Below are 22,171 nucleotides of genomic sequence, written 5' to 3' on the forward strand. Positions count from 1 at the left end.
ATCCTGCTGTCCAGCAGCGAAACAAGTGCTTATGTAAATAATGCAGATCTGTCCTCCTGTTAGCACTAAGCAATCAGACGCGTCACGTGACCAATAGATTTAGGGATTATTTGAGACGGGGTCCAGTCAACTCAACCAAAAATTTGCTCTGAATTTGTTATGGAACTCAAAAATATTCACACATTTAATACATATTGCGCTTGTGATTTCCTGTGAACTAGAGGGAGAAGTAAACAAATAAAATGCATATATAATAAATGACAAAAACCCGGTATATCATGTCTGTTCATTATGCAGTGCCAATTACTCTGTGATCACAGCACGTACCTTGCTACTGTTTTATGTGTTGGCATCATTTCCCCCCAAACAAAGACGTATCTGATAAACACAGTCCATGTCTTTCATTCAAAATAGTTTATTGCTATCATGCAGGAGTGCCATAAAAGTCGAGAGAACGCCACAGAAGATGCAAAATATTTGTTTTTCTCTGTACAAATATATGTATTCATAAATAGAAGCTCAAAATGAGAAGTTGGGGTTTAAGTAGGGGTGAACAGATGATGCTCGAGCTGAACTCTGCCTCAAGCCCATTATAGACGTTAATACAGTAGCTGACATGCATCAAAACAACTCAGTGCAGTATCCTGGCAACAGACAGACATCATAATCCATATTACAGCTTCATCGTGCAGAAGAGGTACAAACTACACTTTAAAAAGTACCAATAGGAAGTTCATGTTTTCAACTGATCAATGAAAGAATATGACATTTCTTTTTCATCCATACCATCAATCTCACTGTGTGAGGCCTCCATTGGGGGGGCAATGGTGTCGTTAGCAGCACTGCTTTGGTTATCAGATTCAGGAGTAGTCGAGCAGGTCAATTGTTTAGGAAGTTATTAGGAGAGTCCCTACTACCAGAATGCATTGTGACATCCGTTTCTAAACCATTTGTGCTTTCACAAAACCAATAATGGCAAGTGAGTTTATAATGGTGACCTATAGATGCCATTACTGTGTGCTTGACTCTGGAGCTGTATAATGTGGATCTAGGTGATCTGGGTCGTCTACAGTCCAAGCTAAAGTAGCAAACACCTAAAAAATGCTCAACACACAACTTGGGAGTCTTCGAATTACAAATGCTGCCTGCAACTCCCTGCTTGAAATGTTGTGGGTGACCATGTCAAATTGATCACCTGATTTTAGTCCCCAGATAAAAACAGAAGGCAGTGCTACTCATTCTAAAGCTGCCTCTAACTTACAACAGACAGTACATATATAGTTGTTGACAAGAATAAAGGCCACTGGACCCGAGTCTTTGTTTTGGCACTTAAAAAGAATAGCGTCTCCTACAGCACTCCTAATGATTCATGTGATATCTCCTACAATTACAACATAGATTGATATGGTAGGCAATTTGCAAATGTAGAGGTTTACTTCAATAAACATACATTGATACGAAATTCATATAGTTCAAATAGTCATTTTAATAACCTCTATTAGGGAACTTAGATCAGGGCTATGATTGGGACAAATAGACAAGGCAGTTACACAGGCTACCTAGCTTTGTCTTCAAGGGGATTAAAACAAGTTAGCACTTCCACTTCTAAAGGTGCTCTATCCCAGGGAAATGTTTGCCTTTTGTGTGTCTTGCTGTGTCTGCAGCTGTACTGGAAGAGTTGTGATAACATTGACTACTAGATTTCTTGTTAGCACAATTGACTCGAGAAGTTTTTGCAAGTATTGTTCAGCCCTTTTCAGCCCACCCCCCCCCTCACCATTGACCAACACTGACTGGCATTAAGTGCTCAATGTCCATCTGACACTGACACATAACAAGGAGGTGGTCGGGGATTAACGACAAGAAACAGCTGAGTTTTTAAGTGTTGTCTAAGCAGAATAAGGACAAGAACCAAGCACACACCTAAGAGAATCCAGAAAATATCAGTCAAACAAAGGTGAAGACATGCAAACTGATACAGGTTGAAGTAAAACAGAAGACATCCATCCAGGAGACTTGTTTCCCTCTGAGCGACTGGCACACTTTCCTGCTAAATAAATAGTGCTTACATTCCACTATACAACACCACCCATTGCAAACATCATCGAATAGCTGCTTGCTCCCACAGTCCCTCAGAGAAAGTACCTAGAAAACCCTAAAGGCAAAGATTTGCGCCATTGCTTGTGACCAGTGAACAACCCAAAACAAGTTTTCCAAAACAGAAATAATAATAAGTGAAACACCTTTAATCGCTCTTTAAAAGTCTTCAGTAGCCCTTGTCATTATTTCTTCTGTTTTTTGAAGATCTTGAAGGTGTGTTTCTTACGACTGGCGACGGAGTCTGTGTCTTCTCCCGTGGAGCCGCTGTCTTCCTCCAGAGGGCTCTTCTTGGAGGAGAGTTGAGGGATACGGCTGCTTCCCTTGGCCCCTGCAGCCCCAGGCTGGCCACCCGTGGGGGAGGGGGTGTCGGCATCGGTGGAGTTGAGGCTGAGGGAGCAGGAGGACTCTGACATGGACATACCGATGAGGCCAACGTCCATCTCTCCCAGGCTGGCTGATTTCTCGATGCTGTACACCTTCTTCATCAGGATGGGGCTCTCTGGGACTGGCTCGGTCTGGGCTCCTCCCTCGTGGACACGGTTCCCTCCGTTAGGTGTGTGGGCATGCAGGGAGAGCTCGTCGGAGGCGGAGCGGACAGGGGGACCATACAGTAAGGGGGTGGGTTTCACCAGGTGGCCCTTGGAGCTGTAGGCAGACAGACGATCACCGATTTGGGAGAGAGACAGGGAGGAGTCTGAGTCTGAGCGGTTCAGATCCCTGTGGAAGAACAGAAGAGAGTCGGTGGAGGAAGAGAGGGACAGTGAGGTACGGTCCAGAGACATTCTACCACCTCTACCACCTAGGCACTTCAGGTAGATCTGAAATAACTCAATTTTCCCCTCTGATAGGCTAGGTGGATGTTTTACCACCAGATGGAATGCTTATACCTTTATAATCCTTTCAGAACTATGGGGTACCTATGGGGTAGAGGCTAGGAATTGTTTCTGCACTGGGCCTGACTGAAAAGGGGATCCAAGCTAAAGCACTGCATGCTGGAGGTAATCTATCCAATGCCTGTAAAGCCAAGGACACTGTGGGCACTACTCGCCAACAGGACACTGTGGGCACTACTCGCCAACAGGACACTGTGGGCACTACTCGCCAACAGGACACTGTGGGCACTACTCGCCAACAGGACACTGTGGGCACTACTCGCCAACAGGACACTGTGGGCACTACTCGCCAACAGGACACTGTGGGCACTACTCGCCAACAGGACACTGTGGGCACTACTCGCCAACAGGACACTGTGGGCACTACTCGCCAACAGGACACTGTGGGCACTACTCGCCAACAGGACACTGTGGGCACTACTCAGAAACTGGAACTCCACTCCTGTTAGTAGTGCAGGCAGGGGTCAGGGTAGTTTGGGCAACCAGAAAAGACACAGGTTGGGAGTGGATGTAAAAAACTAAAATATGAAAGAATAAAACAACAAAATAGATTTTCAAAGAAAAGTATTAATGCACAGTTTGCAACATGGGTGAGTTCTAGTCAGAGGAAACTATCGTTAATGAAAATGAGAACACAGATATGGAAAACAATGTAATATACTACAGGTGAAATGAATGGGAGAAAATCCAACGCGCATGCAGTGCGTGTGGAGGGAAGAGTGCAGAGTGGTACCCGAAGCTGCTGCTGCGCTGGAAGTCTGGGATGGTGTCCATGGGCTGGAAATAAGACGAGTGATAGACATGGGAGGAATGAGGAGCGGAGGCGTGTAAGGAGGAGGAGGAGTGGAAGGAGTGGGGCTGACAGTAAGGAGGAGGTGGAGAGGAGCAGATGATCGAGGGGTGCGAGACAGCCGAGGACAGGGGAGGCAGGGGGAGAGCCTCAAACTGTTGGAAGGACTGGCTGTGTGACTGTTGGAGGGTGGCCCTAGACCTGGATGGGTAAGAGGTGCAGTCTCCCTGCTGCCCCGCCAACAGGCATGTCTCTACCAACCTCTGAGAGCCCATGGCCAGCTGGGAGTCCATGTGGCGCTGACGCAGGGACATCATACTGGGAGCTGCTGACACAACACAGAACAATACCATTATCAACAACCAAAGTCTGATTATACACAACACACAGGGTGAGGGAAAACAGTAGGCTGGAATTAGACTGGGAGGGCAGTAGCAGACATGGGTGTTGGGGACATTTCAGTACTGAATTGGTGTTCTTGACCTCTGTTCTGAGCACTTCAGTAACGTTTGGTTGTGAGGAAGGCAAGTGATGGCTGTTCAATTACCTGGGCCTTAGCTATGCCATAGCATTAAACAAGAGAAAATGAGGGATGGCACTGTCTGGTGAGACGTTTGGCTGGTGTCTGGTGAGACGTGTGGCTGGTGTCTGGTGAGGATTTTTGCAGAGTACAAAAGTTAAATATTTCATCATAACTAATCCTTCATGTGTAAAATCAGACAGTGCTGTGTGTTGTGAGAGGGTCTAAGAATTCTCTGGGTGATGAGGATCAGAGAAAGAAGAGCAAGTCATTGGACAGCTTGAGACAGTAAGGCCAGGGGTACATGGACACAGCATAGACAGTTTTCCTTCTCCATCTACAGTCCCTGTCCCAGGCCAGCGTGTTACAGCTATATCCATCTACAGTCCCTGTCCCAGGCCAGCGTGTTACAGCTATATCCATCTACAGTCCCTGTCCCAGGCCAGCGTGTTACAGCTATATCCATCTACAGTCCCTGTCCCAGGCCAGCGTGTTACAGCTATATCCATCTACAGTCCCTGTCCCAGGCCAGCGTGTTACAGCTATATCCATCTACAGTCCCTGTCCCAGGCCAGCGTGTTACAGCTATATCCATCTACAGTCCCTGTCCCAGGCCAGCGTGTTACAGCTATATCCATCTACAGTCCCTGTCCCAGGCCAGCGTGTTACAGCTATATCCATCTACAGTCCCTGTCCCAGGCCAGCGTGTTACAGCTATATCCATCTACAGTCCCTGTCCCAGGCCAGCGTGTTACAGCTATATCCATCTACAGTCCCTGTCCCAGGCCAGCGTGTTACAGCTATATCCATCTACAGTCCCTGTCCCAGGCCAGCGTGTTACAGCTATATCCATCTACAGTCCCTGTCCCAGGCCAGCGTGTTACAGCTATATCCATCTACAGTCCCTGTCCCAGGCCAGCGTGTTACAGCTATATCCATCTACAGTCCCTGTCCCAGGCCAGCGTGTTACAGCTATATCCATCTACAGTCCCTGTCCCAGGCCAGCGTGTTACAGCTATATCCATCTACAGTCTCTGTCCCAGGCCAGTGTTACAGCTATATCCATCTACAGTCTCTGTCCCAGGCCAGTGTTACAGCTATATCCATCTGCTCTGTGAGGCTTTGACAGGGGTGTGTGACTTAAGGAGAGAGAGCGTTGAGGTCAGGACAAAGGGGTGTAAGTAGCTAACAGGCCAACCAGAGTATTTCCTGAGGGACTGGCTGCCAGAACCCATGGACCACAGATCACTGGCTCGCCGGTCCTTGACGCAGTTGGTGTCTGTGGGTGGACCAGAGACACGAACGGCAGCCGCAGCCAAAAACCAAAGAGACAGTGTTGGTGGGAGGAGAGAGAGGAAGTGAGGGAGGGAACATGTAATTAATGTGGATTAGAAGACTTACTAGAGGACTGTAGTGACAGAGCTCTAGAAGGAGACTGTAGCACCAGAGCTCAGATTACCACTGCAGTAAGTATCAGCCCTTATCTCTGGGTCAGCTATAATCATAGCCCAGATAGTTAGTATCAGCCCTTATCTCTGGGTCTGCTCTCTCTGGGTCAGCTATTATCATATCCAAGACAGTATCAGTCCTTCTCTCTGGGTCTGCTATAATCATTACCCAAATACTGCCCAGTAGAGCTCAGAGCTGGGTACCAGGAGACCAGTACACATTGATTGACTTTATATGTCAACATTATGTTGTGACAAATATAATTATTTAGGTTGCCAAAAGACGAGAAATAGACATAAGAACTAAAGTATGTTGTTCGCATCATAACTCCCTTTGAGACCGTAACTGGTCAATAAAAGCTGTAATTCTCAATTCAAAAGAAGAAACCCTGAGTATGTAATTCCTTAGTGGCTGAAAAAAAGTGATACAGTGCATTCAGAAAGTATTCATACCGCTTGACCTTTTCCACATTTTGTTACGTTACAGCCTTAATCTAAAATGGATAATAAATAAAATCCTAAATCTACACACATTACTCCATAAAGACAAAGCAAAAACAGGTTTTTCACTTTTTTTTTGCACATTTATAACCAAGCCATCAGGTCAAAGGAATTGTCCATAGAGCTCCGAGACAGGATTGTGTCGAGGCACAGGACAACAAAAACATTCTGCAGCATTGAAGGTACTCAAGAACACAGTGGCCTCCATCATTACTAAATGGAAGAAGTTTGAAACCACCAAGACTCTTGGATTTGCCAAAATGCACTTAAAGGACTCTCAGACCATGAGAAACAAGATGCTCTGGTCTGATGAAACCAAGATTGAACTCCTTGGCCTGAATGCCAAGTGTCACGTCTGGAGGAAAACTGGCGCCATCCCTACGGTGAAGTATGGTGGTGGCAGCATCATCATGATGTGGGGATGTTTTTCCGCAGCAGATACTGGGAGATTAGTCAGGATTGAGGGAAAGATGAACAGAGCAAATTACAGAGAGATCCTTGATGAAAACAGGCTCCAAAGCGCCCAGGAACTTCCAACAGGACAATGACCCTAAGCACACAACCAAGACAACGCAGGAGTGGCTTTGGAACAAGTCTCTGAATGTCCGAGTGGCTCAACAAGACTCAAGACTTGAACGCGATCGAACATCTCTGGAGAGACCTGAAAATAGCTGTGCAGCATCGCTCCCCATCCAACCTGACAGAGCTTGAGAGGATCTGGAGAGAAGAATGGGAGAAACTCCCCAAATACAGGTGTGGCAAGCCTGTAGTGTCATACCTAAGAAGAGTCGACGCTGTAATCACTGCCAAAGGTGGTTACAGTACTGAGTAAAGGGTCTGAATACTTATGTAAATGTCAAATGTACATTTTTTTATACACTTGCCCAAAAAATCTAAAAACCTATTTTTGCTTTGTCACTTGGGGAGATTGTGTAGATTGATGAGGGCCGGGGGGTGACTGTTTAATCACTTTTAACTTAATAAAATGTGGGAAAGGGGTCTGAATACTTTCTGAATGGAGTATAACATGTACCCCCAGGGGAATGACAATATAAAGCAAGGCTATGTGAGAAAGTAAAACAAACTGCCTTCCAGGCAGCACAACAAGGCCATTGTGCCTTCTTCTTTCCCAAATATAGGCCTAGACCAAAGCTAAAGCCTTATAAAGCTTACAGGAGTACAACAGCCTTTCATATTGCTTACTATTACTTCATGTTCAGCACATTCCATTGGTCAGACTAGGAGACAACTGCTAAAAATAGATCAGCACAAAGATTTGGTGTCATGAAGCATGTATTTTTTCAGAGGTTAAATTTTCACAGCATGGGATATCAACATTGTGCACCTTGTTCTCATCTTACACTCCATCCCAGAAGTGAAATTCCCATATATCAAGTCAACACTAAATTCCAAAATGGAACAAAATAACCAACTGAAAACATGTATTAACAAAAACAGGTGAAATTACAATTCATATATTATAGACTTGCAAACACACAACACCCTCAAATCACAGACACCCTGAATCCCTTCACCAACAAGGCTGCTCATTTTGTAAATTCATAGAATCGTTGATAAATCGTTAATGATAATACTTTGTGGCTGTATGCTAATTTTCATATGAGAGCTGATTTTTGGATTTCCCCAGGAGGCCCTTGGTGTATTTAGGGGGTATTTTGCTACAGAGTCCCACAGTGAAGCCGAGGGAGTCGGACGAGCCCTTACATTGCAGAGTTCCGGGCGATATGATGTCCTCGTCCATGTCGTCCATGTCATCAGACATAATGAAGTGCTGGGGCGTGGCTCGGCCACCCATGATGCTGGGGTCAAGGTTCAGGGTGGAGGCCAGGGAGGTAAGCCCAGGGTTGTTGACGATGGTGAACCCCGTCAGAATCTCAATCTGCTGCCAGCGGTGCAGCCTCTCCCTCAGAGCAGCAGTCACCTCACCCAGGGCTTGTCTGGACCGGAGGAGAGGAGAGGGAGATGGGGAGGGCAGAGGGATACAAGCACAGATCACAATGTGAACATAGTTATAGGAGATATTGGCTTAGACAAATCCCAATCTTTAATTAAACTCACTTGGCTGTCAGAATTTGGTGATCCACATTATCCAGACAGGAGCTGTGTGCCACATGGAAGGTCCCAAATATGGTGTTCCTCTTCTTCTTAATCTTCTCTGCCTGCAGTCACACACACACACACAAGATAAAACATTACTCTCCCGTTCTGTCACACTAAGGGTTCAGAGTTTCTCCTGCTCACATGGACAGGGCAATCTCCTGGACCTACTCATACAGTTGCTGTGTCTCTGACTGATTAAATTATGTGACAGGCTATTTTAGCAAATCGATTACCTAACATTTGATTGATTACGTGATTATACATCAATAGCAGTCAATTACTCATCGTCACCTTATTCAGTCTCATATGAAAGTCGTAAAATTCTTGGTTATCTTCAAACTCTGGCTAACAAGTTGAATCAGTAATACAAAAATTGGCTTAATTATTTATTTACTAAATAGCTAAATAATCACACAGAATTACATACAAAGGATGGATCATACATTGATTACTAATTATGTCATAAAAAAAAAAAGAGTCCCTAACGGATAAAACTGTCATGACGGCTGGTTACACAAAGAAAGGGGGTTAGGTTTGAATGAAAGAGCGGGAAGACTGAAGGACAAAGGGATTTGGTCTCTATCGGACCTTGAGAAGCAATGCAACCATAAACACTGAATCTTATGCATTCTAATAAACGCCCATTCAGAAAAGGAATGGGCTAGGAATGTGTAGACTTTCCAAGATACAATTTATATTGTCCATCAGATATAATGTCCCAGAAAACAACTGATCTGACATCATATTCTTTAAGTACCAACGTATGCTTTCAACTGGTTGGATAACAGAAATATTGTTCCATTCCCAATCTTTTGACGTTATTGTATTACAAAGTCTCTGTGGTAACAACGGATTTTCAAAAGTTAATTTTTGTAGAGTGGAGAGAGAAGGGGTAAAGGTATTTATGGGGGGTCATAAACCGGTGGGGGGAAAGACACGGCCTCCCTCCCTAGTCCCCGTACGGCATATCTCCCTCCCTAGTCCCCGCGGCATATCTCCCTCCCTAGTCCCCGTACGGCATATCTCCCCCCCTAGTCCCCGTAGTATCTCCCTCCCTAGTCCCCGTACGGCATATCTCCCTCCCTCCCTAGTCCCCTAACAGGCATATCTCCCTCCCTCCCCTAACAGTCCCCACCCTCCCTAGTCCCCTACAGGCATATCTCCCACCCTCCCTAGTCCCCTAACAGGCATATCTCCCACCCTCCCTAGTCCCCTAACAGGCATATCTCCCACCCTCCCTCCCTAACAGGCCCTCCCACCCTCCCTAGTCCCCTAACAGGCATATCTCCCACCCTCCCTAGTCCCCTAACAGGCATATCTCCCTCCCTCCCTAGTCCCCGTACGGCATATCTCCCTCCCTCCCTAGTCCCCGTACGTCACCGCATATCTCCCCCTCCCTCCCTAGTCCCCCCCGTGCGGCATATCTCCCTCCCTAGTCCCCGTACGGCATATCTCCCTCCCTCCATAGTCCCCGTACGGCATATCTCCCTCCCTCCATAGTCCCCGTACGGCATATCTCCCTCCCTCCCTAGTCACCGTCCCTCCCTCCCTCCCTAGTCCCCGGCATATCTATCTCCTCCCTCCCTAGTCCCGTACGGCATATCTCCCTCCCTCCATAGTCCCCGTACGGCATATCTCCCTCTCCTCCATAGTCCCCGTCCATATCTCCCTCCCTCCATAGTCCCCGTACGGCATATCTCCCTCCCTCCTCCGTACGGCATATCTCTCCCTCCCTAGTCCCGGTACGGCATATCTATCTCCCTCCTAGTCCCGTACGGCATATCTCCCTGCCTCCCTAGTCCCCGTACGGCATATCTCCCTGCTCCTCGTACGGCATATCTCCCTGCTCCTCGTCGGCATATCTCCCTGCTCCTCGTACGGCATATCTCCCTGCTCCTCGTACGGCATATCTCCCTGCTCCTCGTACGGCATATCTCCCTGCTCCTCATACGGCATATCTCCCTGCTCCTCGTACGGCATATCTCCCTGCTCCTCGTACGGCATATCTCCCTAGTCCTCATACAGCATATCAGGATGAGCCTGCAGGAAGGGTACCACATGAGGAGGATGTCTTCCCTGTATCGCACAGCGTTGAGATTGCCTGCAGTGACAACAAACGCAGTCCGATGATGCTTTGACACTGTCCCAGACGGACTCTCTACCTACAAATCGATCCTGCTCCAGAGTACAGGCCTTCGACGACAAACACGAAACCGACCATTACCCTAGGAGAGACAAAATCGCGACTCGTCAGTGAACAGCACTTTTTGCCAGTCCTGTCTGGTCCAGCGACGGTGCGTTTGTGCCCATAGGTGACGTTGTTGCCGGTGATATCTGGTGAGGATCTGTCTTACAACAGGCCTAAAAGCCCTCAGTCTAGGCTCTCTCAGCCTATTGCGGACACTCTGAGCACTGATGGAGGGATTGTGCATTCCTGGTGTAACTCGGGCAGTTGTTGTTGCCATCCTGTACCTGTCCCGCTGGTGTGATGTTCGGATGTACCGATCCTGTGCAGGTGTTGTTACACGTGGTCTGCCACTGCGAGGACGATCAGCTGTCCATCCTGGCACATCTCCCTAGTCCTCATACGGCACATCTCCCTAGTCCTCATACGGCACATCTCCCTAGTCCTCATACAGCATAACTATCTAGTTCTCATACGGTAAATATTTATAGACCTCATACGGCATATAAACTCAGCAAAAAAAGAAATGTCCCTTTTTCAGGACCCTGTCTTTCAAAGATAATTCGTAAAAATCCAAATAACTTCACAGATCTTCAATGTAAAGGGTTTAAACCCCGTTTCCCATGCTTGTTCAATAAACAATTAATGAACATACACCTGTGGAATGGTCGTTAAGACACTAACAGCTTACAGACGGTAGACAATTAAGGTCACAGTTATGAAAACTTAGGACACAAAAGATGCCTTTCTACCGACTCTGAAAAACATCAAAAGAAAGATGCCCAGGTTCCCTGCTCATCTGCATGAATGTGCCTTAGGCATGCTGCAAGGAGGCATGAGTACTGCAGATGTGGCCAGGGCAAAAAATTGCATTGTCTGTCCTGTGAGACGCCTAAGACAGCGCTACAGGGAGACAGGATGGACAGCTGATCATCCTCGCAGTGGCAGACCACGTGTAACAACACCTGCACAGGATCGGTACATCCGAACATCACACCAGCGGGCCAGGTACAGGATGGCAACAACAACTGCCCGAGTTACACCAGGAATGCACAATCCCTCCATCAGTGCTCAAAGGGTCCGCAATAGGCTGTCAGAGGCTGGACTGAGGGCTTTTAGGCCTGTTCTAAGGCAGGTCCTCACCAGACATCACCGGCAACAACGTCACCTATGGGCACAAACGCACCGTCGCTGGACCAGACAGGACTGGCAGAAAGTGCTCTTCACTGACGAGTTGCGGTTTTGTCTCACCAGGGGTGATGGTCTGTTTCGTGTTTGTCGTCGAAGGAATGAGCGTTACACTGAGGCCTGTACTCTGGAGCGGGATCGATTGAGGTAGAGGGTCCGTCTGGGACGGTGTCAAAGCATCATCGGACTGCGCTTGTTGTCACTGCGACACGACTCAAGAGTCGGCTTTCTATTCCGCAACAAAGCCTCCTTCACTCACGCCGCCAAGCTTACCCTAGTAAAACTGACTATCCTACCAATCCTCGACTTCGGCGATGTCATCTACAAAATGGCTTCCAACAATCTACTCAGCAAACTGGATGCAGTATATCACAGTGCCATCCGTTTTGTCACTAAAGCACCTTATACCACCCACCACTGCGACTTGTATGCTCTAGCCGGCTGGCCCTCGCTACATATTCGTCGCCAGACCCACTGGCTCCAGGTCATCTACAAGTCCATGCTAGGTAAAGCTCCGCCTTATCTCAGTTCACTGGTCACGATGGCAACACCCATCCGTAGCACGCGCTTCAGCAGGTGTATCTCACTGATCATCCCTAAAGCCAACACCTCATTTGGCCGCCTTTCGTTCCAGTACTCTGCTGCCTGTGACTGGAACGAATTGCAAAAATCGCTGAAGTTGGAGACTTTTATCTCCCTCACCAACTTCAAACATCAGCTATCTGAGCAGCTAACCGATCGCTGCAGCTGTACATAGTCTATTGGTAAATAGCCCACCCATTTTCACCTACCTTATCCCCATACTGTTTTTATTTACTTACTTTTCTGCTCTTTTGCACACCAATATCTCTACCTGTACATGACCATCTGATCATTTATCACTCCAGTGTTAATCTGCAAAATTGTAACTATTCGTCTACCTCTTCATGCCTTTTGCACACATTGTATATAGACTCCCCCTTTGTTTTCTACTGTGTTATTGACTTGTTAATTGTTTATTCCATGTGTAACTCTGTGTTGTCTGCTCACACTGCTATGCTTTATCTTGGCCAGGTCGCAGTTGTAAATGAGAACTTGTTCTCAACTAGCCTACCTGGTTAAATAAAGGTGAAATAAAAAAAATAAAATAAACTGCAGGCAATCTCAACGCTGTGCGATACAGGGAAGACATCCTCCTCCCTCATGTGGTACCCTTCCTGCAGGCTCATCCTGATATGACCCTCCAGCATGACAATGCCACCAGCCATACTGCTCATTCTGTGCGTGATTTCCTGCAAGACAGGAATGTCAGTTCTTTGCCATGGCCAGCAAAGAGCCCGGATCTCCATCCCTTTGAGCATGTCTGGGACCTGTTGGAGGGTGAGGGCTAGGGCCATTCCTCCCAGAAATGTCCAGGAACTTGCAGGTGCCTTAGTGGAAGAGTAGGGTAACATCTCACAGCAAGAACAAGCAAATCTGGTGCAGTTCATGAGGAGGAGATACACTGCAGTACTTAATGCAGCTGGTGGCCACACCAGATACTGACTAACTTGATTTTGACCACCTCGCTTTGTTCATGGAAAAATTATTCCATTTCTGTTAGTCACATGTTTGTGGAACTTGTTTAGTTTATGTCTCGGTTGTTGACTCTTGATATGTCCATACAAATATTTAACTGTTAAGTTTGCTGAAAATAAAACGCAGATGACAGTGAGAGGACTTTTTTTTGTTGCTGAGTTTATATCTAGTCCTCATACGGCACATATAGTGGGGCAAAAAAGTATTTAGTCAGCCACCAATTGTGCAAGTTCTCCCACTTAAAAAGATGAGAGAATCCTATAATTTTCATCATAGGTACACTTCAACTATGACAGACAAAATGAGAAAAACAAATCCAGAAAATCACATTGTAGGATTTTTAATGAATTTATTTGCAAATTATGGTGGAAAATAAGTATTTGGTCAATAACAAAAGTTTCTCAATACTTTGTTATATACCATTTGTTGGCAATGACAGAGGTCAAACATTTTCTGTAAGACTTCACAAGGTTTTCACATACCGTTGCTGGTATTTTGGCCCATTCCTCCATGCAGATCTCCTCTAGAGCAGTGATGTTTTGGGGCTGTTGCTGGGCAACACAGACTTTCAACTCCCTCCAATGATTTTCTATGGGGTTGAGATCTGGAGACTGGCTAGGCCACTCCAGGACCTTGAAATGCTTCTTACGAAGCCACTCCATTGCCCGGGCGGTGTGTTTGGGATTATTGTCATGCTGAAAGACCCAGCCACGTTTCATCTTCAATGCCCTTGCTGATGGAAGGAGGTTTTCACTCAAAATATCACAATACATGGCCCCATTCATTCTTTCCTTTACATGGATCAGTCGTCCTGGTCCCTTTGCATAAAAACAGCCCCAAAGCATGAATTTTCCAGCCCCATGCTTCACAGTAGGTATGGTGTTCTTTGGATGTAACTCAGCATTCTTTGTCCTCCAAACACGACGAGTTGAGTTTTTACCAAAAAGTTCTATTTTGGTTTCAACTGACCATATGACATTCTCCCAATCTTCTTCTGGATCATCCAAATGCTCTCTAGCAAACTTCAGACGGGCCTGGACATGTACTGGCTTAAGCAGGGGGACACGTCTGGCACTGCAGGATTTGAGTCCCTGGCGGCGTAGTGTGTTACTGATGGTAGGCTTTGTTACTTTGGTCCCAGCTCTCTGCAGGTCATTCACTAGGTCCCCCCGTGTGGTTCTAGGATTTTTGCTCACCGTTCTTGTGATCATTTTGACCCCACGGGGTGAGATCTTGCGTGGAGCCCCAGATCGAGGGAGATTATCAGTGGTCTTGTATGTCTTCCATTTCCTAATAATTGCTCCCACAGTTGATTTCTTCAAACCAAGCTGCTTACCTATTGCAGATTCAGTCTTCCCAGCCTGGTGCAGGTCTACAATTTTGTTTCTGGTGTCCTTTGACAGCTCTTTGGTCTTGGCCATAGTGGAGTTTGGAGTGTGACTGTTTGAGATTGTGGACAGGTGTCTTTTATACTGATAACAAGTTAAAACAGGTGCCATTAATACAGGTAACGAGTGGAGGACAGAGGAGCCTCTTAAAGAAGAAGTTACAGGTATGTGAAAGCCAGAAATCTTGCTTGTTTGTAGGTGACCAAATACTTATTTTCCACCATAATTTGCAAATAAATTCATAAAAAATCCTACAATGTGATTTTCTTCCCTCATTTTGTCTGTCATAGTTGAAGTGTACCTATGAAGAGAATTACAGGCCTCTCATCTTTTTAAGTGGGAGAACATGCACAATTGGTGGCTGACTAAATACTTTTTTGCCCCACTGTGTATCTCTAGTCCTCACGCGGTGTGTGTATCTCTAGTCCTCACGCGGTGTGTGTATCTCTAGTCCTCACGCGGTGTGTGTATCTCTAGTCCTCACGCGGTGTGTGTATCTCTAGTCCTCACGCGGTGTGTGTATCTCTAGTCCTCACGCGGTGTGTGTATCTCTAGTCCTCACGCGGTGTGTGTCCTCATCTCTAGTCCTCACGCGGTGTGTGTATCTCTAGTCCTCACGCGGTGTGTGTATCTCTAGTCCTCACGCGGTGTGTGTCCTCCTCACGCGGTGTGTGTGTATCTCTAGTCCTCACGCGGTGTGTATATCTAGTCCTCACGCGGTGTGTATATCTAGTCCTCACGCGGTGTGTATATCTAGTCCTCACGCGGTGTGTATATCTAGTCCTGTGGCATCTCACCCCTTCTTTCGCCACCAGTAGCTGTTTCTCAGCGTTCTGCTTCTTGATGTTGTAGTACTGCACCTCCACCTCATGGGTGAGCTGGAGCCACTTCTGGAGGGACTCTGGTGGGGACCAGCTGCAGCGAGACTCCAGCTCCTTCTCTGCTTTCTTCAGGGCCATGCGCACCTGCAAATACACACACACACACACACACACACACACACACACACACACACACCACACCAGAAGTCAACCTACAACATATAACTTATTCTGACTCAAAACAGCGATGAAAAGAACGCACTAAAGTCTTCACGTCAAAAGTCAAAGTGGTTAACCACAAATGAATCATTCCCACAGTGTCCCTCTGGACCATGGTGTAAATGTGGATGGGGAGGTGGGAGAGGGAAATGTGATCTCATTGCTAGCTTTCACAAGCCACTCTCTTTGTCTCCAGACATCCTCATTAAGAGCTGCGCAAATGAGCCCAGAGCCAAAGAGGCATCCACCCGCCCTTAGACTCAATCACTGACAAGCCTTAATGGAGCAGCACTGGGCCAGCCAGGGGAGCAGGGAGCCTGCAAGCCATGTGCACAGGGGAGAGTTAGGGCTAGGTGAGCAGGGGGCCTGCAAGCCATGTGCACAGGGAGAGTTAGGTCTAGGTGAGCAGGGGGCCTGCAAGCCATGTGCACAGGAAGAGTTAGGGCTAGGTGTGCAGGGAGCCTGCAAGCCATGTGCACAGGGGAGACTTAGGGGAGAGTCTAGGTGAGCAGGGGGCCTGCAAGCCATGTGCACAGGGAGAGTTAGGGCTAGGTGAGCAGGGGGGAGCCTGCAAGCCATGTGCACAGGGAGAGTTAGGGCTAGGTGAGCAGGGAGCCTTCAAGCCATGTGCACAGGGGAGAGTTAGGGCTAGGTGAGCAGGGAGCCTTCAAGCCATGTGCACAGGGAGAGTTAGGGCTAGGTGAGCAGGGAGCCTGCAAGCCATGTGCACAGGGGAGAGTTAGGGCTAGGTGAGCAGGGAGCCTGCAAGCCATGTGCACAGGGGAGAGTTAGGGCTAGGTGAGCAGGGAGCCTGCAAGTCATGTGCACAGGGGAGAGTTAGGGCTAGGTGAGCAGGGAGCCTGCAAGTCATGTGCACAGGGGAGAGTTAGGGCTGTATATGGGGCCATGTGACATCTGTGTGGTTATCTTTCCTGATCAGCCAGGTATGAGGGCTGACCTGGTTTGACCTCCACTGGGACTTAACAACAAGATAACAGACCTCCAGAGAAAGCCTCCAGATGAAATGATCATTCTAAATCCTGTGAAGAACTAGGCCACATGGTTTAGGGTGCAATATGCCCTGTCTACAGTCAGGAGCGGAGAATCTAATCCTTACTTCATATGAAAACATTCTGATCCATCATGCCTACGAAGAGAGCACACACACACACACAAGCTCTTCGTAGGCATGGAGGGAGCCATCTCAGGCCCTTTCTCTAGTCATATCTTGAGAACTGAAATCAGATAAAGGAGTGACTATTGCTTCCTCCAGCAGACTACAGTGTTCTCAGGAGACCATTGTGATCGTAGTAGAATGAAGAGTACACAACATGAGCCCTCTGCTCAGCTGCCCTGTGTGGGCCGACCGCTGCTTCTTTTCCTGCCATTTCCCTGATGGGCAAAGAGCTGAGTGGGAGTTATGCCTACTGATAGCATTCTGCATCTGATCCATCTAAATGTTTAGCTGGCTCCCTAGAATATAGAGTGGTTAACAGGGTTCAGTCAAGTCTCCCCTCTCTGGAATTAATCTACAGGATCATGTTACTGGCCTTAACCACACCTTGTTTCTCAACAAGTACCCTGCTAGAATAATTCCCCCTCTCTCATCCACATGCATTTGTTCTCCACACCTGTCCCTCCCCAAAGTGGTACAGTCCAGTACCTGGTCCAGCTCCTCCTCGGCGTATTTCTGCCGACTCAGCTCGTTCTCTGTGCCCTCGCGGAGCTCCTTCAGCCGCTGGGCCTCCTGCTTGGCACAGTTGATCTCATCCCTCAGCTTCTGTTCCAGGTTCACCTTCTCCACCTCTACTGTACGGTGCTCCTCCTGGGCTATCTGCAGCCTGAGAGCGAGAGAATCTTTTACTATCTCATCCTGGAATATACAAGGTCTGAGGTCATCTGCCTTTGGCCTAAAGAGCAGGAGCCCAGACTTAAAGATATTGGAAATACAGACATTGTTATCCTACAAGAAACATGTTATAGAGGAGACGGACCCACTGGTTGCCCTCTAGGTTACAGAGAGCTGGTAGTCCCATCCACCAAACTACCAGGTGTGAAACAGGGAAGAGACTCAGGAGGTATGCTAATTTGGTATAGAGCAGACTATACGTACTTTTTGGAGAAATGTCCTCTGGTCTGATGAAGCAAAAATAGAACTGTTTGGCCATAATGACCATCGTTATGTTTGGAGGAAAAAGGGGGAGGCTTGCAAGCCAAAGAATACCATCCCAACCGTGAAGCACGGGTGTGGCAGCATCACATTGTGGGGGTGCTTTGCTGCAGGAGGGACTGGTGCACTTCACAAAATAGATGGCATCATGGAGGTAGAAAAATTATGTGGATATATTGAAGCAACATCAAGACATCAGTCAGGAGGTTCAATCAAATCAAATTGTATTTGTCACATACACATGGTTAGCAGATGTTAATGCGAGTGTAGCGAAATGCTTGGGCTTCTAGTTCCGACAATGCAGTAATAACCAACAAATCTAATCTAACCTAATAATTCCACAACTACTACCTTATACACACACAAGTGTAAAGGGATAAAGAATATGTACATAAAGACATATGAATGAATAAAGCTTGGTCGCAAATGGTTATTCCAAATGGACAATGACCCCAAGCATTCTTCCAAAGTTTAAGGACAACTTAGTCAAGACATTGGAGTGGCCATCACAAAGCCCTGACCTCAATCCCATAGACAATTTGTTGGCAGAACTGAAAAAGCATGTGTGAGCAAGGAGGCCTACAAACCTGACTCAGTTACACAAGCTGTCAGGAGGAATGGGCCAAAATTTACCCAACTTATTGTGGGAAGCTTGTGGAAGGCAACCTGTAACATTTGACCCAAGTTAAACAATTTAAAGGCAATGCTACCAAATACTAATGGAGTGTATGTAAACTTCTGACCCACTGGGAATGTGATGAAAGAAATAAAATCTGAAATAAATAATTCTCTCTACTATTATTCTGACATCTCACATTCTTAAAATAAAGATCCTAACTGCCCTAAAATAGGGATTTTTAAAAAACCAGGATTAAAGGTTAGTAATTGTGAAAAACTGAGTTTAAATGTATTTGGCTAAGGTGCATGTAAACTTCAGCCTTCAACTCTATGCACACACCACCTTGGTTTGAATTTGTTTTGCATTTTTTGAAACAAGTTATTTTTTCCATTTCACTTCACCAATTTGGACTATTTTGTGTATGTCTGTTACATGAAATCCAAATTTTAATAAACAATTTAAATGACATGTTGTAATGCAACAGCATAGGAAAAACACCAAAGGGGGATGAATACTGTTGCAAGGCACTGTATATCAACTAATTGGCGAGAGCAGTAGAACAGTCTGCAACACCTGGCCTCACCCTACTAGAATCTGAAGTCAAATGTCGACTATTTGCTGATGCTGGTGCTTCTGTCCCCACCCAAGGAGGGCCTACAGTAGCACCTAGATATTCTGCACAGATTCTGTCAGACCTGGGCCCTGACAGTAAATCTCAGTTAGACAAAAATACTGGTCCATTTGCCAAGACCACAAATACAAATTCCATCTATACACTGTTGACCTAGAGCACACAACAAACTATACCAACCTCAGCCTAAAAAGCAGCACCACAGGTGCTGTCTAAAAATACTTTAATAATTTATAGAACCCTATTGCCCTTTGTGGTTGTGAGTAGAGGTCGACCGATTATGATTTTTCAATGCCGATACCGATTATTGGAGGACCAAAAAAGCCGATAGATTTTTTTTTTTAAATCGGCCAACTTTTTTTTTTTTTTTGTAATAATGACAATTACAACAATACTGAATGAACACTTATTTTAACTTAATATAATACATCAATAAAAGCAATTTAGCCTCAAATAAATAATGAAACCTGTTCAATTTGGTTTAAATAATGCAAAAACAAAGTGTTGGAGAAGAAAGTAAAAGTGCAATATGTGCCATGTAAGAAAGCTAACGTTTCAGTTCCTTGCTCAGAACATGAGAAAGTTGGTGGTTCCTTTTAACATGAGACTTCAATATTCCAAGGTAAGAGGTTTTAGGTTGTAGTTAATATAGTATTTATAGGACTATTTCCCTCTATACCATTTGTATTTCATTAAACTTTGACTATTGGATGTTCTTATAGGCACTATAGTATTGCCAGTGTAACAGTATAGCTTCCGTCCCTCTCCTCGCCCCGACCTGGGCTCAAACCAGGAACACATCGACAACAGCCACACTCGAAGCATTGTTACCCATCAATCCACAAAAGCCCCTCTGCAAGGGGAATAACTACTCCAAGTCTCAGAGCGAGTTACGTTTGAAACGCTATTAGCGCACACCCAGCTAACTAGCTAGCCATTTCACATCGGTTGCACCAGCCATTAGGCTGATAAGGTTGAAGTCATAAACAGCGCTGTGCATGCGAAGAGCTGCTGGCAAAATGCACGAAAGTGCTGTTTAAATTAATGATTACGAGCCTGCTGCTGCTCAGTCAGACTGCTCTATCAAATCAGACTTAATTATAACATAATAACAGACAGAAATACGAGCCTTTGGTCATTAATATGGTCGAATCCAGAAACTATTATTTAGAAAACAAAACGTTTATTATTTCAGTGAAATACGGAACCGTTCGGTATTTTATCTAACGGGTGGCATCCCTAAGTCTAAATATTCTTGTTACATTGCACAACCTTCAATGTTATGTCATAATTACGTACAATTCTGGCAAATTAGTTTGCAGAGCAGAATTAGGCCGATACCCGCTAATTAAGCCTGTCTTTTCTTGAGAGCCAGGTCATGTGCACAATGTCCACAAAATGAGGTGGAAACTGAGCTGCACTTCCTAACCTCCTGCCAAATGTATGACCACATTAGAGACAATTTCCCTCAGACCCACAAAGAATTTGAAAACAAATCCGATTTTAATAAACTCCCATATCTATTGGGTGAAATACCATGCAATCACAGCAGCAATTATTTGTGACCTGTTGCAACCAGTGAAGAACAAACACCGTTGTAAATACACCCATATTTATTTTTCCTTTTGTATTTGCACATCGTTATAACACGTCTCTATTACTTTGAAACTTGTGAGTGTAATGTTTCCTGTACATTTTTCATTGTTTATTTAACTTTTGTATATTATCTATTTCACTTGCTTTGGCAATGTAAACATATTTCCCATGCCAATAATGCACCTTGAATTGAGCGAGAGCGCGAGAGAGAGAGAAAAAAGAGAAAGAGAATCAGACAAGGAAAAGCATGAGATGTGATCTGTTCTTTTCCTGATCACATGGCATGATCAGGAAGAATTTTGGGGCCTTATTACAGGTGCTCATAATCAGTGACTCATCAGGGGCAAACAATAGAAGTGCCTGTATAATTTTACTACTAGATTCCAGGTAGCCTGGCATGTCCACATAGTATCCTCCAACCAGCTGTCCTTGGACCTTGTTGCTATAAAGAATGACTACTATAGAGCCCAAGGAAGCCAGGGATCCATCATTTCTGATATATATGCTACATGTAGTTGAGATTCCCTGGGCAGAGATAAAGACATGGTTTGTTTTACAGGCAGGGTCCGGTTTCAAGCGCTAACTGCGCTAACCACGCTTTACATTTTACACATAACTGAGCAGATATTCTTGAAAAACAACATAAATACATTATTCAGTGAAACTAAAGCAACAGAGAGCACAGATCATACAGTCAAGCTAGTGTCTTCTACAAATCGAATCAAATTTCATTCGTCACATGCGCTGAATACAACAGGTGTAGATCTTAGTGATTGGCCGATTTTTATATATATATATATATATATATATATTTGTAATAATGACAATTACAACAATGCTGAATGAACACTTATTTTAACTTAATAGAATACATAAATACAATCTATTTTAGTCTCAAATAAATAATGAAACATGTTCAATTTGGTTTAAATAATGCAAAAAAAGACAGCGTTGGAGAAGTAAAAGTACAATATGTAAATTTTAAAAAACTACCGTTTAAATTTCTTGCTCAGAACATGAGAACATATGAAAGCTGGTGGTTCAATATTCCAAGTTAAGAGGTTTTAGGTTGTAGTTATAGGAATTCTGACACATTGACTATTTCTCTCTATACCATTTGTATCTCATATACCTTTGACTATTGCCAGCCTAATCTCGGGAGTTTATAGGCTTGAAGTCATAAAGAGCACTGTGCTTCAAGCATTGCTAAGGGCTGCTGGCAAAACACAGTAAAGTGCTGTTTGAATGAATGCTGACGAGCCTGCTGCTGCCTACTACCGCACAGTTGGACTGCTCTATCAAATCATAGACTTAATTATAATAAACACACAGAAATACGAGCCTTTGGTCATTAATATGATCAAATCCGGAAACTATCATTTCGAAAACAAAACATTTATTCTTTCAGTGAAATAAGGAACCGT

General features: G+C 45.4%; 1 protein-coding gene across 1 annotated transcript in view; it reads right to left on the reverse strand.

Moving 5' to 3' along the window:
* Positions 1-399: 399 nt before the first annotated feature.
* The window catches only part of LOC112267280 (stromal interaction molecule 1-like), a 57,279-nt gene continuing 35,507 nt past the window's right edge, over positions 400-22,171 (reverse strand). Inside the window, exons 8-13 of the mRNA XM_042297601.1 lie at positions 17,395-17,572; positions 15,489-15,656; positions 8,332-8,432; positions 7,978-8,210; positions 4,045-4,108; positions 400-2,817 (exon numbers count right to left, since the gene is read on the reverse strand). Of these exons, the coding sequence (XP_042153535.1) occupies positions 2,283-2,817; positions 4,045-4,108; positions 7,978-8,210; positions 8,332-8,432; positions 15,489-15,656; positions 17,395-17,572 (1,279 nt within the window). The 3' untranslated portion in view covers positions 400-2,282. The remainder of the gene's footprint in view (positions 2,818-4,044; positions 4,109-7,977; positions 8,211-8,331; positions 8,433-15,488; positions 15,657-17,394; positions 17,573-22,171) is intronic.

The sequence above is a fragment of the Oncorhynchus tshawytscha genome, linkage group LG14 (genome assembly GCF_018296145.1).
Source record: "Oncorhynchus tshawytscha isolate Ot180627B linkage group LG14, Otsh_v2.0, whole genome shotgun sequence".
In the NCBI taxonomy this organism is placed as follows: Eukaryota; Metazoa; Chordata; class Actinopteri; order Salmoniformes; family Salmonidae; genus Oncorhynchus; species Oncorhynchus tshawytscha.